The 19003-nt window shown below is 39.0% G+C and overlaps 2 protein-coding genes across 3 annotated transcripts in view; both read right to left on the bottom strand.

Moving 5' to 3' along the window:
- Window positions 1-1171: 1171 nt before the first annotated feature.
- parp3 (poly (ADP-ribose) polymerase family, member 3) lies at window positions 1172-5709 on the bottom strand. The gene is made up of 11 exons (XM_039798960.1): window positions 5562-5709; window positions 5064-5263; window positions 4737-4862; window positions 4447-4626; window positions 4141-4273; window positions 3504-3727; window positions 3249-3410; window positions 3051-3137; window positions 2792-2969; window positions 2556-2699; window positions 1172-2041 (listed from the first exon to the last, which is right to left on the bottom strand). Exons 2-11 carry the CDS (start codon window positions 5244-5246, stop codon window positions 1869-1871), a joined length of 1590 nt encoding a protein of 529 aa, XP_039654894.1. The 5' UTR covers window positions 5247-5263; window positions 5562-5709; the 3' UTR covers window positions 1172-1868.
- A 2052-nt stretch (window positions 5710-7761) lies between these two features.
- grm2a (glutamate receptor, metabotropic 2a) overlaps window positions 7762-19003 on the bottom strand; it is a 32420-nt gene continuing 21178 nt past the window's right edge. The window contains exons 3-6 of one of the 2 annotated variants that reach the window (XM_039796275.1): window positions 15679-16516; window positions 12977-14040; window positions 8477-8654; window positions 7762-8200 (exon numbers count right to left, since the gene is read on the bottom strand). In XM_039796275.1, coding sequence (XP_039652209.1) covers window positions 8127-8200; window positions 8477-8654; window positions 12977-14040; window positions 15679-16516 — 2154 coding nt within the window. In that variant the 3' untranslated portion in view covers window positions 7762-8126. Of the gene's footprint in view, window positions 8294-8476; window positions 8655-12976; window positions 14041-15678; window positions 16517-19003 lie in introns of both variants that reach the window. The other variant, XM_039796276.1, reaches the window with a different exon arrangement.

Genomic DNA, 19003 nt, shown 5'->3' with positions numbered 1-19003 from the left:
ATTATTTAAAACACTAGTATTATTTGTTAAAATTAGAGGCACCTATAACATTACTAGAGAATCAAACTGCTCCACTGACAATAGGTAAGAGATTGGCTGTTATAAAATATAACATATAAAATGCACTAACATCTATAGAGGTGTCTGATTTTTTTAGACCCCAATTACCTGTATTCCATAGCAGCGGTTCCCAAAAATGTCTATAATAATGAGCCCCAAAAGCCAGTCTTCATAGGACTAAATACCAAGTACCCATATTATTTCCTTGTTAAATATGTCTTAGTGCTAAAGTACAAAAGGTACTGTAGTAGTATATGTTTCATCCACCCCAAAAAGTCTGGGTTTGCTGAACCAGTATGTCTATCTGCTCTGGCCAATAGTTGGCAGCTTCCTTGAGCTAATGTGTGTAAAGAAAATGCAAAAAGTTGGAAGACCATTCATTTTATTCAGGACACATTTGTATCTCAGTTTTAGAACCAGTGGGTCATGAAAAATGACCTGTTTATGTTGATTAGATTTTCACAGCAAAATTTGAAATCAGATTTAAAAATCACAAGTAGGATAGCTAAATATTTTGCTCTGCAAGACTTTCAGACAGAAATTTCTTTTGTGAAGAGCCAAAAACATCAAAATATATTGTCTAATGTAAATTCATACACCTGCTTCAGGAACCAGAACCAAATTTTGGTACTGAAATAAGGTGTAGCCTGTATAATACTTTTTTTTTAAATAACATCTGTAGTGTGGTCTGTTTACTTACTTACTCTCCAGGTGGGTCAGAGAGCAGGATTATCTGAACTCAAAGTAATGCAAAATGAGGGATATCAACATAATGATTATTTGATAATATACATTTCCAATTTGCTACACATGATGTACAACATTTTGAACCAACCTTATTAGCCCGTCTTATTACCTTACATACCATCTTATTTTATTTGTTCACACCACCATCAATATTTTTATATATGTATTCCAACCATGCAAATACATTATATTGACTTTTATCAAATGTCATCAAGCACATATTGACAATTTCTTCCATGAAAAAACATTATTAGTAAACAATGACTACCGTACAGTATAACCTGTAAAACACCTAAAATAGCAAGTATACAAAAAGATCAAAGTCTTTAAGCTCAACATCCAAAATGAAAAACATTGCAACAAGTGGAAGGGGCACTTTAGTTTATTAACTAATCATTGGTTTAAGTAATGTAGTGTAATGTGCAAAAATGCGGAGGCAATTACATTCCAAAGGGAGTGCCATTTATTACATACAGCTAGAAGACTTACTGGGCAAGGAATATGGCCAAGCTAGTCATGACTTACATCTTACAGTAGATTACTTTGCATAGCTGAAGCACTTTCAGATGCTTTTTTTTCTATTTGTAAGAGTGCTTGAACATTAACCACAAATTGCACTTCATACTTCTGCCTGTAAACATATCTATGCATAGAGTATCAGCTTTATTTCTGCTCTACTATATAACATTAGTCAAAATGTTTATAACTGAAAAGGCATGTGGCAAAGTCCTCCTACAGTACACATCAAATATATTTCTCTTTTAGGTTTATATGAGCGTTATCACTTAGATTAAACAATGCAATATTTAAAAGGTAAGCTTCTCAAACCAGAAGTGTAACTGAAGTGCAGTCCATCACACTCAGGCCAGTTTGCAAAATATAAGGCACAGAGAAGTACGAGTCATTCATGAATCATGGTAGGGACATATGCACATTAACGGTAATAAGGACAATAACCATATTATTATAAGAAAACAGCATAGCCAAGCTTTTTAGAAATATAGAGGTAATGAGGAACTTTTCTAATTCAGAAGACCTGCTTCTTTGCTTGAGTTGAATAATTACTTCATGTCAAGCTCCAGCATGAAGCGAATGCGACACTGGCTCTCTTTGTAGATGAGATATTCACTGTTGCTGAAGTTGCTGTCTGAGAACTGGGGCTGATCTATGGGCTTGCCCTGAGGCACAGCAATCTTCTTTCCCTCCAGGGTGATGAAGATGTCCTTGGATGGATCTGAAAACACAGGAGTTAACAACTTTACCAAACAAAAGATGCTGCATATCATTTAAAACAGTGGTTCTCAAATTCTTTAATTTTGTATTAATATTGTGGAAACTAGCAACAAAATGAGCCAAGTGGAGATTTATTGAAATAAGAGGATTTTGAATTGCACGGTCCTTTTTGTGCAGGCTTCTCATGAGTTACTGTTGCGCAAATTTAATTAAAATACAACTTAAAGTTTGAACAAACTGCTGTTTTTAGACACAAAAGACATGTGGCTTTGTCAAAATGAAGCTCAGCGTATATCATATCATATGTCTGTTTCTCTACACCTTTAAATAGTTTAATGATGGAGTCTAATCCCCAAAGACTTTGTACATTTCATGTATATTTCATATTATGTTTATCTACAATAAATATTTGCATATCTGCAACAAAGTCTCTATTGACTGAAATACTGACAGTGAACTTGAGAGGAAGATAGAATTCATTTTACTGTATGAATAAAAGTAAAAAAGTATTGTACCTGGCTCCACTGATCCTCGTGCCACCACACTATTAAAGCCTGCAGGAGCCTTCTTCAAGGAGCAGTCGTCTCTCGTGATGGTGTATTCCTTGCCGAGGGCTACCTCGCTCAAAAACATCACTCCAGTATTTTTAGAGGTTCGCACTAAAAATACATGGCAGAAAAATGGGATTTTTCAAACACTATAATATCGTTATGATTGCAATCAATGTCATCATTATCTTCTTCAGACTCACCGTAACATGCAGACTTGCTGTTTTCAGATGCAAAATAGATACCGCTACCAACACGGCCTCCTGATTGGGGCATTATTCTCAGACCGCTCTTCAGGATAGCTGCCACCACCGCTATGTTTGTACCATGCCAAAGCAGACGGCGGTTCTCCAGACCATCATTCTCGCTAAATCGCTCTCCCTGCAATGTGCAATGTATGTGTCAGGTCAGAGGACTTCAGTCTTCTGTTTCACATTAAACTAGATTGAATCCAGTTCCTACCTCTGTCTCACGATCGACCTCCCAAACATTGACAATTTTTGGGTTAGAATAGCCACCTGAAGTCACTTTCAGGTATTTTTCTATGATCTTTAAAAAAAAAAAAAAGGTAATATTGGTCGGCATGTAGGACTACATGAATGGAAGATGATCAAGTGCTTTGTATTTACCAAAACCTTTTTATCCCTTTTGACACAGTACCTTGAATGTTTCTGTCTCCTTGTCCATTAGAGTGAGACTGCATTTGAGAGAATTGTAGTCCTGGTCTAGGGGGTGAGGAACTGTCACTGTCTCTATCATCTCTTCCTGAGCCTTTTCAGTCTCTGACTTCAGAGTCTGGGCAAGCTCTATGTCAGCCAGCACCTTTACAGAGCATGTTAGGAGAGTAACTTTAGAACTGAGAAAACACAGAAAGACAGCTTAATCCAACATAAGATCTAAAAATAAAAATCTCACCATAAGCATCTCTTTCTTTTTCTCCACAATCTCTTGGTCGTCGATGATTGGCGGTCTGTTCCGGCCAAAGTTGTGTGGCACTGTGGTAAAGAACTTTGAGGAAAGTTCTTTCAGACAGTTGTTTCTGCTTTTTTGGTTAATGGCTGCCTCAATCTCCTCCAACACTTCAAAGCCCTTTGCAATTTGAATCTTACTGAGCTTGCCCAAAGGCATCTTCTTGATGTCTGTGTAACACACACACACACACACACACACACACACACACACACACACACACACACACACACACACACACACACACACACACACACACACACACACACACACACAAATCAGACTAGTTGTTATATAACAACTTGTGTTAATGCAGACTTCACCCTCTGTTTGACGCAATGGTCAATCATTTACATTACATTTTCTCCAAGTTTCCTTGTATTTACATTTAAGCAACACTGAAATCAAGCTAAATATGCAAAAAGCTCAGAGATTTTGGAATTAGAATCCCATTTAGTGCACCCAGCACTCTAGCCCAACATGTGAGTTACAGAACAGGTAGGCTACTTAGGCACACTGAACTTTGGACTGGACTGTACAAACCAGTTTGTGTTAAATGGTTGGTAAACTGAGGCACACCCACCTAGGTTCATACATTCCATCGCCTCCTTGAACATGTCATTGCTGAAGATTAGCTCTATGAGCTTCTTGGTAGGGTTATCAAGGGTGCAAGCTTGGACATTTTTACTGACATGCTTTCCATCGACAGTGTCCACCTGCAATATCACCAAGTACAGTCAGTGAGATTTTGCTAAAGCTCATACTGAATTTCCAAAGGTTTTCTCTGATGAAGTCTGTCAAGGATGGTGGTTAACTGAGTCTATGAGATAATGCTTCTAGGCTTCATATTCAAAGCTCCTTTTTTCAGTGGGATGTACATTTACGTTACCTTGACCTCAGCATCCTGCTCTCCGTCCACCTCGATCAGGGTGTACTTCCCCTGGTGAGACACAAAGTCCAACCGATTGCTCCAGTTGTTCTTGGTCTTGTCCTTAAACTTTTTCTCAAAGTCCTTGACAGCATTCTCAAGCGTATCAAACCTTGTAAGTTTCATTTGCCCACGTTCCCCCTGAATTTAGATTAGAGATGAGGCAATCAGGGGAAAAATAAAATGCATGAGCAAAACAGAATTAAGTAATGAATGTAGATTAGTAGGAATCTGTTGCAGGACAAACTTACCACTCTGCCCCATCTATTCCATGTACAGCAATCAGTGTTATTTTTAAGAACTTGAATGACATAAAACTTATTATTGTTATTCCCAATGTTGGTCTGATTGAGCATGCAGTCATAGTCCTTGTACACCTGGTGGAGACAACATTTGACAATTTGTCAAATTTTATTTTTCTCTTTAAATATGATTGCATACATTTCTGTAATTTGCACTCATGGAAGTGAATATATATATATATATATATATATATATATATATATATATATATATATATATATATATATATATATATATATACACACACTAGTACAGTTATACAGCATCTTTCTTACCTCTCCAGTGAACGCTGTGACATACTCATCCACCTTCCTCTTGCCTTTTACCTGTGTACCTGCAGCAAGAAGGGCCTCTTTTGCAGAGGTGAAGGCATCCTTGGGCTTTGGTGTCTCAGGCTCCTGTTTCACCTTCTTACCACCTGCCTTGGTAGCAGAAGAAGATCTTCTCTTTGGTGCCATGATCCTGGCTTCAACCCCTGCACAGAAATTTGCCATGTTGGTCATCTGGACATGATGGCTGGACAAGTTCAGACATGCCTACACTGGGCAGCTAACCCTTTCTAGCAGTTCATCATAACAATGCAACCATGCATGTACTTTAGTACTGAGTAAAATACCATCTACTACTAGGCTACACTCTGCCACACGTAATAGCAATTCACCGTCATGCAACAGTAATTTTGCTGCGTTTTGGAACAAGGAAGCCATATAGTGCATAGCTTTCTTGTGTTTATTCCGAAGACGACCTGAATTTTTGCACAGCTCGGTACTCACCTGTTAACTTTAAATAGTGTCAGCCGGGCAGGGAGAGAGGAAAGTAGACGAACAGACCGACAGTCTCCCCGCTGCCCAAGCTGTCACTGTGTGACTGGTGTCTGTTTGTCTGACTGTCTGAGATTTTCGGGAAGTTGACACACTTTACAGTCAGAGGAAGAGGCGGAGCTCACTTGGCAGAGCTAGCTCGGCTAACGTGACTACTAGCTAGTTCCATAGACAGTATATGATTCTAATCTTAACCGTCTGTGTTTACTGTACCGCCACCTAGCCTGTCACCGTATTATCTCCAAAACTTCAATAATAATATTAATTTGACTCAATCTTTTTTTCTTAATAATAACGTTACCTGTTCAGTTCAAAACTGCTGTTTTGAAAAGTAAACTGAAAAGGATATTTGAAGATTGGGGTCGCTTAAGTTGGAATCTATTGGGAATCAGAAGAACTCATCTGAAGATAAGAGAAAACAATGTTGTCCTTCAATAGCTATTAAAACACATGTTCTAACATTATATATTATACCCTACTAGACATTGTTTGTATAACTAATCGTTAATCCCCAAAGGAAAGAAGAAGATAGAACTATTCCATAACCTCCCCAATTTCTCTTCTTCTTGCTATAGTCACTGTTGATTCCAGTATTTGCTCCCTATTTGGTTGGCTACCTGGTAAATAATAAACTTAATACAGCTTTTCTCTGATAAATTCACAAAAACATCAGAGAAGACAAGAATAATTGCACAGCTAACGTTAGGTAGTGTACATTAAATTAAAAGGTTGACTTAACATGATAAAGATAAGATACTACAAGTTATTAAATGGTATAGGCGGTTTTGTGTTGGCAACAATTTCCATGGTATAAGGGCCACACAAGTAATCATAACATAATTATGAAGTAATGAGGAACTATAACTATTCAGTATTATGTAGGCCTATCACTTTACTTGGGCTGGACACAAAACAGTAACTATTAAGAATTAGTAATTAAAGAGTTGTAATTTTGTGCTGCTCAGCATCTGGTTCAGAGTTGATGATTGATTAGTCAGTATGATTGATTCACAGATATTCATGATCTAATCTTTAACTTATTTCATTAATATACAATATCCCAGTCTGTTCTCTAATCACTCATAATTATCCACTATATCCTCCATTAGGAATTATGAGTTAAGTACTTTTTTAACGATTCATAAATTATCAAGTGTATCTGATTTGTTCACAATTAACCAATCAATACCTCATCAATAACTAAGCATTAGCTACTCCATAAAATTTGATTAGGAGTTACTTATTAACTAATGGTTCAACTAACAGTTCCCCATTCGTTCCTCATTTGTTTCCTGGTAATGTTCACATTTTGTGTCCTGTGTTCTACATTTTGCTCTTCCTTTTAGGAAGTTATTAGTTAGATACATTGTGGATTTGTCTGATGACTCTTAACAAATATGTTTATCTTCTCATAATAATTATGTCTCTAAATATTTAGCTTGATAATGGTGAGGCCCTTTTTCCTTTACACACAAGTTGACACTCTTGCTCTTACATTTACAGTAAGGAGTTGTTGCAGCACATGGTGTACCTGGTTTATATAAAAACAGTAATTTGATGATGGCCACTGAGCAGCTCTAATAAAATAAGAATTATCTCTCCACTTCCTCCATATGCAAATACTATATTTACAGCAAGTCCTAGGGCATCCTACATGTTGCAATGTGCAAGATTAGATCAAACAATTTGGACACAAGATGGCAGTGTTATATCACAGATACTGTATGGGTCTATTTTCCAAAGCATCTGCCTCATGTACACAGGGGTAGTACTGATTGCTCTGTGTGTCCTTGGACAGCAATTGGTGGATTTTATTTATTATTATCAGCAGATATTTGTGCTGGTAATTTTCATGTAGAGGCTGATTGGTTTTGGCAATTGGTGTGGATCAAAGCTCCTCCTGACATGTCAAAGTGTCCTTGAGCAAGACGCTGAAACCCTATATTGCTCCCGATGGCAGCTCTGTTACCATCAGTGTATGAGTGTTGTGAATGAGAGGCAGTGTAAGGAAGTGTAAAGTGCTTTGTCCTGTGAGGTTGAAAAGTACTACACATGTGCAGTTAATTTAGCATATCATAGATATTTATCTGCTATATTATCCTCTGGAATATGTATCTGATGATGTGCAAATAAATAGTCAGACTATAAGTAATTTGGTATGAATAAAAAACACATTTTATTTACATAAATTACAAGAAAGCACAAACTGGTTCACCAAAATCTACATTAAAAACGTCTTGTATATATTACATTTAACAGATTTACCATAATTTACTCCATTGTTGCAAGTAGAATCTTTAATAAAAACAAGGGCTATATATGACATTATTGGCATCTCATTTCAAATTGCTACGAGTCAAAGAACAAATAAAATAATTGGGACATTGTACTCACAGCACTTTGAGGACAACAAAGTCAGGACGATCATCTTTATGACCTCTTTAATATCTGAGACACCTGATTCAGGACTAGTGATTATATAACTCTGTTTACAATGCTTGGCAAATGAGCTGATCTTCACAAGGAGGACGTTGTGGAGTCCACCACCTCTCGACCATTACACACTGTTGGAACAACATTGGAGGCTGATGCTGCAAAACATAAAAAAAAAAAAAAAAGTTCTTTGGTGGGAATCTTCCAAACTGTTCAGCCTTTCTGGTTTGCCTGATCTGAACCATGCATGACTTGTAAAAAGGTAAAGAGAACACAATAGACAGTGTTAGAGGTGTGACAGAAAGGTGGCCTTATATAGTTTTAAAGAAGTTATGTACCGTATAATGAATGTATGTATGAGGGATGTATTAGTGTTTTTGACAATAAGCTGCTTAGCAATAGCTACAATGATGTTGTTGTATATCAGGTGGTACCTTGAGAGAAACTGGAGCCTGGGCCAGTGGTGACGCTGAAGCGGGTGGTGGCCACTCTGAGAGTGCTGACATTCTTCTGCGGCTGGAACAGGATGATGTGAACCTTGGGAGCGAAGAGGCAGCCCAACACCACCGACCCACTCAGACTGACAGAAATGCACATGGTGGTTGTCTGCACCTGGAGGAGGAAAGAGAGGTGAGAAATTCACAGATATTACTAAGTGATTTATTGAGTTACCTTTTACGTAACAGAAAAGTAAACTCACATTTCTAGAACGCCAAAATGTTGAAAGAATTCCTACAAACCATTGAAAAGTGCCTCTTAATTTCACACCAGTATTAACGTTCACGTACAGCTCAAATCCCAGTATTAATATATTTTCAGTGACATTTGTTTGGTATTGAAAAATATGTTGACATGGCTCTGAGGGGAAGGTTGAAAAAAGGTTGTTAAATTAACTACTCATATGGAATCATACAAGCATTTGCATCAGGTTGAGGACCATTTTGCTGTACAAGAATATTCATTTTAATGGGGCTCAGAAGTCAGAGAAGAAATGATTAGTATCAAAGCCAGGTGCAACAGAGGAGGAAGCTACAGTATCAGCTGGGACTGCTAAAGAGAGGTGTTAAGCGATCTGCTTATTTGCTTGTCAATCAACTGCATAACTCTCACTCCTTTTTTCCCTCACCCTGCCCACATCTTGCTATGTGTCATCAGTCTGCTCCTTCATTTCCAATCTCAGCAGATTTCTTTTTCTTTTTTTTCTGGATACCAGGATACAGCCCAGCATTGTGTGGTGTGTGGCAGGTGCATCCCATTTTCACAAGGCACAGCAGGTGTCTGCATTCAGCCTGAATGCTAATGTTGGTATTAAAATAATGTGTGCACCAATATTACACTGTGCACACACTGTTCTGCAACAAAGAGAACATGATATTAGCAAATAAACACCCATTAGTTTGGGCAGAGACACTAAGTCAGTTTACCAATTTTTTATTTTCAAAATAGTTTTTAATCATCTTGTATAAATGTTCATCATTATCAGTTTTTACTCCCTCACAATGCATTATTACTAATTAATGTAATAGAATTTGATAATAAACAGTCTAAATAAACAATTGATAATTAATTATATGAAGATATCTTCGTAGGGACTAATTAATACAGATATTGAAAATTGTTTAATATTCTATGTTTGCAATAAAGTGGTCACTGACTAAAGGTCATAGTGTACCATGTAAGTGTGACACAACAACATCACCGAATTTATCTCTGTGTTTTGAGATGTATTGCGGGTTGCCATGTGCAATGAATTTAACATTAGAATTCACCTCATGCCACATCTGAAATACAGTACTCACACTCAGGTTGAGATGTAAATTTACAAAAATCTACCATTACCATTTTTTTCTTCACTATTATCTGACCTGAGGATGGTACTGTCAAGGACAGCCACACTCCAGGCTGTCCTTGACAGTACTATCCTCAGGCAGGCCCAGAAGATAATTTCAGCCACCACCCATTATCCTCCACCCTGAATACCAGCTTCTCCCTTCAGGCAGACGCTTCAGTGTCCCTCGGTGCAGACTCAACCACTTTAAGAACTCATTTGTCCCCCTATCCATCAAAGCCAGCCTAACCCCTGAAATGCTGTTTTTTTTTATCTTGAACACAAACATGTACATTTTTACTTTTTTTATATCAGGATTGTATGTTGATAAGGCGGCTTAACCTTACTGCACATATTATGACGACTATTATGATGTGTTTTACGGGCAGTGTGCAATTTTGTTGGCTAGTGGCAGTCTCTCCATGCAACATGAGCATGTCCATGCAGTGTGATGCAGCAGTCTGTGTACTTTATGTATGCTCCTTGTTGTATTGAATCCTTTAAACAGCAGATATTGTTTGTCCAAGACAAATTTCCTTCGGGACAATAAAAATCTATCTTATCTTATCTAATATTTGGAGACATAGAAAAGGGTAATATACAATGGCAAAATGACAGTTTACACTTAAGCTGAGTAATACTGAAGTGCACAGTCAGAGGCTAACTGTCCTTTACGAAATTCAGAAATAATTTTGAATAAAACCAGGGACAGAAATGCATAGGAATGACCTGTTAAGTGGTTTTAATAATTCACGAGATGTTGCTTTGGAAGAGCAGAGGACAAGGAATCTGCCTTTGCAGTCATATTTTTCCAGATGTCTTCTGTTCGAGTGTGGAGAACAGGATGTAGAGCGCGCGGTTTCTGGTTCACTCTTGTTTTTACGGTGTTTGGCCTGCAGGTATTATTATTTAGTGCTGTATTACAAATACAACACTGCTTCTTCAAATAAACTATGTCTGCTGTTTTCAGGTAGCTTTATTCCTCCAGAGAACCTCACAGTGGAGATGAGATTTCTCCTTTTATTGGGCTTTGTGCTGTACGTTTATTGAAAAGCGTTATTGGATGAACCAGCCACCACAAGCCAGTCTTGGTAGGCTGACATGGACATGTCATTCACTGATAGAGACCAGTGTGGGATTTGTTAAAAGTGGAATGATGTTGTTGATCTGTAATTAGACAGACAACATATGAGTTAGGTTGATAAGCATTTATTGTTAAAAAAATAAATAAATAAAAAGTATCTGTGATACCTGATCCCCACTGATTTCATCAGCTGATCTAGATAGTGTGCCGCTGTAATTGTATTTCCTAATGCTACTTTGCTGGATTTATTCCTGTATTTCCTCTAATGGCTGTACGTTTTGTAGAGATGCACTTCCTGGTTCAACTCTTTTGTTGAACACCATGAGAGATGATACTCGCAATATGGTCAGTGTGTGTGGGGATAACGCCAATAATGGGCTCTATAGCTTCCTAGATAAAGCAAAAATACTATGGTTTTGAACTAAGTTAAACGAGTTTAACTGAGAGAAACTAAAAATGATTTAGGAAAGGTTGGTTTCCAGACAGATCTTGAAAGGATCTCTTAATGTGACAGGCAGCGGTTGTAAAGATCACAGGCAATAATTTGCTGTGCTGTGTTTTCATAGTAGTGCTGTGTGTTTAATCAGTTGTGTTTACTACTGAGATGAGATGACCAGCACTGGCATATGAGGAAAGCCCTCTCCCTCGGGGTGCGCATCTTCAATATTTCATATAATAATCAAATGTGTTATTCATGGCTAGTATTTAGTTTCATGACAGACCACAATCAAATCTATATTTGTTATTCAGCTGGAGATTTGCATCAGGCTGTGACAACAATTTGAGAAGTGGTGTAAAACTAGGAGAACACTAGTAATATGTCCCTGCCTGTGAAAAACTAGAGACACTGTGCCAAGTCAGTTGCTTCAGTAATTATTTATCGGTCAAAGGGGAGCTTTGCATCAAACTGATGAGCCCATTCTGGTTGTGAATTGCCTGGAGGGCCTGGAGGAAGGGCTCCTCTGAGCCTCCCTGGAGTCCCAGGACAGAGGGCACAGCTGGGACTCAGCATCCCAGTCTTTCACACTCCATTCCACACAGCTACGCACTGGGACACACTGGGACGTTTAGTCCTCATGGTCTTGCCTGCCTTCTCCATGTTTCTGCAGAGGCAGCTGTGTCAGGGGATTCCTCTGTCTATTTCTCTCTTCTGCCTCTCTCTTGCTGCACGCTGTTCACATCCCAGAGTAATAAAAGACCACAACTCAGACCACCCATTTCTTTGAAGTTCTATCAATTCATTTTACAGTTTATTAGTAGTTTATTAGAGTACTTTTAAACATTCTTTTTCCAGGGTTAGGTTTAGTTGTGGAAATGCTGGGGTGAAGGGATCAAATCATTTCTTGCCATAAGCTTTTATTTTAGGGGAGCTGATATGTCTTCCCTCCATTTCACTTGGTAATTTGAACCAAACATTGACTGTTTATATGGCTTTTGTTCTTAGAAAACCTAGAATACATCTTGTCATGACACTACATGAATTATACCACCACTAGAGCTGGGGTTTTGTTGTGGGAGGACAAAGATATTTGGTGGCCTCTATGTCTTGACAATCCATATTTTATAATGTATTCTCACTTCATTAATATTTCAACTTTAAAGGTACAACAAGGTTGTTCAAATTCTTATCTTGGGGAGCACCTGACAGTTTTTAGTATGTAGCCTATTATGAAGAAATAAAGCAATGCCGTAATAAAGCATATACTGTATATTCCTAGGAGCCATGGGCAACACAGACACGGCTGACTGCTGAATCAATCCTAGCTAACCTTAGTTTGTGAATTCATGCATATAAAATCCAAATTCAACCCCAGAAGAAGTCATTATCTGCTTGGATGTAATCTGCTCAGATTAGGAACCTAAAGCCATCAGATCAAAGAATGTAATACAAATCGCTATGACAGCATGTGTTTCATTTAAGATTTAGGTAAAAATAAAGTAACATTTCATTGATATGAGAAACATGTGTTGTGAGACTACATGTGCTCAGTTATGAAGCAGGTATAACCTAACTTCACTCACCCTGTAGTCACTGGCAGTAACGTAGAAAATAGGCTGGAAAGCCAGCCAGATGATGCAGGTGGTGTACATGGTGAACCCGATGAACTTGGCCTCGTTGAAGTTCTCTGGGCATTTGCGGGTCTTGAAGGCATAGACTGTGCAGAGGATGATGAGGATGCAGTTGTAGGTGAGAGACATGAGCATACTGGAGTCCTTGCTGTTACACTTGAGGGTGACCACGTCTCTCCTCTCCGGGCTCACTTCCTTTCTCACCCCAGGGGTTTCCACCAGCAGCCAGACCACCACCACCACCAGCTGGCAGGAGATCAGAGCACCACAGATGGCAACCTGGGAGGCTGGGCTGATAAATCGAGGCCGCTGCGCTCCATCCTTCACCCCACTGAAGATCCGAGCGATGCGATTGGTCTTGGTCAGGAGGGCTGAGTAGCACACAGCAAATGAGGTGCCTAAACCTAGCCGACGCAGTGTACAAACTGCCGTGGACGGTTTGGCAATGTAGATGAAGGTCATGCTATAACACATCAACACTCCCAGCAGAAGAATGTAGGAGAGCTCACGGCCACTGGCCTTCACCACGGGTGTCTCATTGTGTTTAAGGAAGAGCCCAATGACGAAGAGCGTACACATCATCCCTAGAAAGGATATGGTGACGGGTCCAATGGCCCAGGCATCTTCCCAGCGGATGTACTCCTCAGGCAGATCATAACAGCCTGTCAGGTTGGCCAGGGGCCACTGTCCAAAGCTGCAGTCAGCACAGGTGAATTCATCCTGCAAATATTGGTAGGGTTGACAGGGGATACAGATCCAGCAGCACACATCTCCAGGCTGCATACTCTTCACCTCGTTCTTCCTGCAGGGGTCACTACACTGGGAGGTTGGCACAACCTGGCCAGCCCAGGGGATCAGGCTTGTGTTCAGGGTCAGGCTCTGAGCCCAGTAGCCAACCTTACGGTAGACATAGCGTCCATCTTCTTTGTGGTAGTGGAAAATGTTGTAACGACCAAGGCTGTCCCCGTAGGCATCAAAGCGGACTTCATTCTCTGTGTCTGGTGGACGAAATGGTGCTAAAGGTGAAAAGAAAACAAGAGAGTGTTAGAGAATAACAGGTAAAGGGGGCCACTGTATGGCAAGTGCAACGACGATATAAAAACTGTAAAAGCAAAGCATAAATATTAATATTTGTTATATTTGTGACAGTTGGACTGTTTTGAAGCAACACGACTCTGGACTTTGTACATTGAACTCATATCTTATAGAGCACATTTTTCTGGTAGCACAGTCTAACCATTACATTTATCTCTTTACTTATTATGGGTCTCAGCTGACATTTTATTTGTCCTGCAGTACAGGCTGAGGCTGAACAGTGATTGTGACGGGACACAGGTGCAAATGGTAAATTTCCATGATGGAAGCCACAGTTTGAGTCTGTTTACTCTGATGGAAAGTTCCTGGATTGAACACTGGAACGGAAATTCCAGACGGATGGCATATTATATAGAACAATGTTCAATTTCCCTCTTAATATCAAAGCTGAAATACATTACCTATCATTATCCAGTTTAAATTGACCTCTACATACCTGGTAAGTAAATAGTGTACTAAGGGCCGCAACTGAAAACTATTTTCATCAAATTATTTTATAATAATATTAATTTGTCCATAAAATTCTGGAAAGTAGTGAAAATGCCAATGATAATTTCCAAAAGTCTAAGGTAACACATACATTTAATATGTGGGAAATAAAAATATAAAATCCTCACATTTTAAAGGCCGAAACCAATGACTTTTTTGGGGCATTTTTGGTTAAAAAATAAATGAATAAATCAATTTTTAACATATTGTAGTTGCCATTACATTTTTTGTCAATTAGCTAATTGAGTAAGTGACTTATCGTTTCTGACTAATATTTGCATCATTTCATTGTAAAATGTAATAATTTCCTAAGTGTACAAATAAAGCTATTATGTTATAAATTAAATTTACAAATACTCTATTATATGAAATTATTTTAAAATGTGTTCATTAGTGGTCCACCTGCTTCTGTGTATTTTCTCCTCAGGGTTTTGTAATGCCTAAAGGGACTGACTCATTTTTGGCATCTAATTTGAATTGTAAGTCCCTGGATAGTAAAATCCTTTGGGAAAGGCAGAACAGCACAGCTGGATAAGAGCACACTGGTCCATCTCTATCTCCCATCAATGAAAATGTCAGTATTGCTGTCAATCAAATCCTCTCACTTTCATTTACAAACATGAGAGCATTGTTGGGTCTTTCATTAGTGATGTGTGGATGTGTTGATGCAAATACAGTAGTGTGACACTTGTTTAGAACCCTTTAGAACCTTTTTTAGAACCCTTCTACTATTCACACCTAAGTCAAGTTGCATAAAAAGAAGCCTTCAAGCACAAGGTTGAGAAAATAATTTCATATTTTCAAAATGAATCATTATAGAGCTTATCCGCAGCTGCAGTGTGCAAACATGTAGAATTACTTTTGCACTAATTCAACATTTTATATGAATTGGTACAATGAATCTAAATTGATATAACCTAATTTGGCAGCATACAGTGTGTGCAGAGTGCACTTGGGGAAATTAAATGATATTATGTTGAGGCTTTTATAGAGTCTGAGAAAAAGAAATCATCATGAAAATTCATATCTGTTAGGCTGTAATAATATTAGTTTATCAAGATTTGACTTACCCTCAAACTTGACCTTGAGAATGTAGTCCCTGTAAAACTTTCTGCCATTGCCAGGTTTAAGAGCCTCACACACCTTGGTGGAGTTGGGGCATAAGGCCTGCCTCATGTTATGTATGGCAGTAGCTATCGCATAGACTGCATTCACTACAAACATGATCTTGGATTCTGGCTGAAACGGAGTCTCACGGAGTGAGTGCTTCCCACATCCCAGATCATGGAGGCTGCACTGGAACTGGTTTTCCCAAAACTCTCTGAACCAGGGATTCCTGGTGTTGTTGTACGGGTGCAGGGCAGTGAAGTAGTCATTAAACTGGGGGATTGGATAGGAAGCTAGTTCGATGGTGAATGCCCCGTCAGCCACAGCCTCACTGCCTCTCACCACACTTTCCTGCGCTCCCCAGCCATCACTGGCCACCCAGGTGAAGGTGACGTTCATGCGGTTGGCTGCCACTAGCAGCTCGCGGGCGTCTTCACTGCGTGTGAACAGGATGACCACCTTGGCATTGGACTTCTGCTGCAGGGAGCGGATCACATTCTCGTAACTCCAGCGGCTCATTGAGCGGCCCACCTTGGCTGAAGTGGCAATGCAGATCTGGTGGGCACGAGCCTCCTGCTGGAAGGCGTCAATGCCAGTCTCACCATAGTCACCTTCTGATGCCACCGTCGATACATACGTCCAGTTGAAGTAACGCAGAATCTCTGCCATGGCCTTGGCCTGGTAGAAGTCCGGGGGCACAGTGCGGGCAAAGTAGTCATAGCGGGTCTTGTCACTGAGCTTGGCACTGGTGGAAGCATAGCTGATCTGAGGGATTTGGAAGAGTCGCAGAAGGTTGGCCACCTGGAATAAGTGAAAGACACCAGAATGATGTTTGTTACTTGAAATGGTCTTCACACACTATCAAAAAACTTTCATTAAGTCTGAATCAATGGAAGTACATATCCAGGATAAAGCCTGACATTTGGCACGTGGCTCATACGCCGGATGTCAGGTTTTGCCCCTCACCTTCCGCTCTCTGTGTTGCCGTTCTCACAAATCCCTTAATTATGGGAAACAACAACAACCTTTGAGCTAACAAGCCACACACTGAAAATGGCAAGTTTTAACGTGGCGAGGTTTAGACCTGCTTGGTTCTTTTGGTGAATGTTTGAAAAGATTTACAAAGAATATGTTTACAGCATTTACTATCTAATTGGGACGTTTTGGGACCGATTGAGGCAGATTGAGGCGTATATTGCTGTGGACGAAGTACACACGGCAATACACTGGTAAGAGCAAATTACGTTTACCCATGTATCCAGCTAATTTAAATAGCTTACATTACTGTATTGTATGAACAGTTAACTTCATTTAATATTGTATGTGGTGTTTTCTTTTGTGGGGTGCAAATGTTTCACCAAAACAAGTTCCTTCCCGAGTCCACTTTGCAGAGCCACCGTCCCTGCACCCAGAGCTTAGCGATTGACGATTGTGATTTTTAATTTTTGTTTAAAGAAATGCAAACAACACAGAGCGTTTTTTTCTCTTATCCTAGAATGTATGTGTGGTGGAGCCAGACCTTACTGCACAGCTGTGGGACTACTGTGAGTATTAATATACTATAATGATATATTAGTTGGAAAACTGATAACTTGTAACACTTCACACAGAAAACATACACCTGCCAAATGTGGGCAATAAAAATAAAATTGGCTACACTGTGTGTTTTTTCCCATGCAGATGCAATTAGTCTCACCCAATTCAGTCTCTAATTTATTCACTGGCTCACTGCTGGGTCTTTCACAACTTAAATATCCTGCTGACTAAATGGCGATATCCTGCATTTCACAATAATTGGGATCTACCTATTTGTTTTTGGATCTGTAATGCCGTCAGCAATGTTAACCAAAAGATATGTACAAAGGGCTGAGTGACTACAGGTTCAGAAATAATGGCTAGAATTTACTGTACTACAAAAATTAACACATTTATAAGGGAAAGAATTGTTTCAAAGTGAAATGGAGTCAAAGTATCAAAGAAAGTATCAAAGAATCTTGAAACTTTGCCTTTTCTGTGTAATACTGTAGGTTTTGTCAGTGTCGTGACACTGCGCGCAGTGTGCAGAACAGCTACTGACTAGCTTTTGCTTCAGGCACTTCTCCCTAAGGGGGAAGCTGGTCTGATTAGTCAAAAGAATGCCAACCTAAATCTAGTTGACATTACGTAATGCCGTAAAGTCACAGAGGTAATTCACATTCAAATGCACTCTCCACTCTGAGTTTAATTAATCAGTCCTATATTGTCATATTGTGGCTGTATGAAAATCAACTTGTTTCACATTCAGTCCAGAACAGTGTGTGACACAAATTTCATCTTTTACCCAAATAATTGTCCTTTGGTTGAACTACAACAAATGATGCCGTTGGTGTTGGACGTAAATTGTTTACAAGTAGCCTTTTCATTTGTTTTCAGCCAGATTAACCTTTCTAGGGCAATATTATAAAGCCCACCCTCTTAAATATTTCCTTACTGAATTACTGAAAAGTCTTTGTAATGGTTTCTACAAACCATTACATTTTTGGCTATAGTATTACTTTGATATGGGATTGAAAATTGAACAAAATAATGTTGGAAAATTGCTGATTTTAAACACTTCCTTAGTTTGCATCCTCACAGAGAAAGAGGGCAGTACACTAAGACATCACAATAAATCAGTGTAACGTGCCTCAGATATTAATCATGGGATCTTTGTTATTCTGGAAGATCAGAGAGATGAATATTAAATTAGCCAATGGAAGTGATTTCCAGACCACTAGATTTATTGGAATTAATGAGAGAATGTTTCACAGAAAAATGAAATGCAACAGGGCAATCCAGAGTGACAGATTTTTACCACCACCCAAACAATGTCATACAAAGAGAATGTTGAACAAAATTACCAGTTCGACATTAGAGCTATTTCTGACGCATCTGTGGTGTAACAACTGAAAAACAAAATGAAAATCTAGACTGTTGAGACATGACATGAGTGCATTTCATATCAGTTCAAATGTTGCTTTCCCCTGAGATGTTCAGGTCAGTTGGAGAAATTCTGATTATGCAGACCGGCTAATAATCACATTTCTACAACTGCCTCCCTCCTCAAAACCACCTTGACGGCCTTTCTCAACATGTGGTAAAACAGCTGGCAGCAGCGCGCTTGCTACTCAGAGTATGATCTAAAGTGGCAAGTGACACATAAACACTATCTGATTAATCATATTACATCACTCAATTCTATATTAAAAAGTGCAAAACCAATTTTCATGAGGGGTTTGTCCATAACTCCTTCCAGATCACATATGAATA

Source organism: Perca fluviatilis, chromosome 4 (genome assembly GCF_010015445.1).
Source record: "Perca fluviatilis chromosome 4, GENO_Pfluv_1.0, whole genome shotgun sequence".
In the NCBI taxonomy this organism is placed as follows: Eukaryota; Metazoa; Chordata; class Actinopteri; order Perciformes; family Percidae; genus Perca; species Perca fluviatilis.
The sequence above is the reverse complement of the archived record's forward strand: the minus strand, read 5'-3'. Positions and strand labels throughout refer to the sequence as shown.

Excerpts from the sequence above, each read along its gene's own strand:
- parp3 (XM_039798960.1), bottom strand. The coding sequence starts at position 5,246 with ATGGCACCAAAGAGAAGATCTTCTTCTGCTACCAAGGCAGGTGGTAAG. Across the intron at positions 4,863-5,063 it reads TCACAGCGTTCACTGGAGAG|GTGTACAAGGACTATGACTG; the intron begins GTAAGAAAGATG and ends TGTCTCCACCAG. Across the intron at positions 2,700-2,791 it reads CAGCAAGTCTGCATGTTACG|TGCGAACCTCTAAAAATACT; the intron begins GTGAGTCTGAAG and ends ATGTATTTTTAG.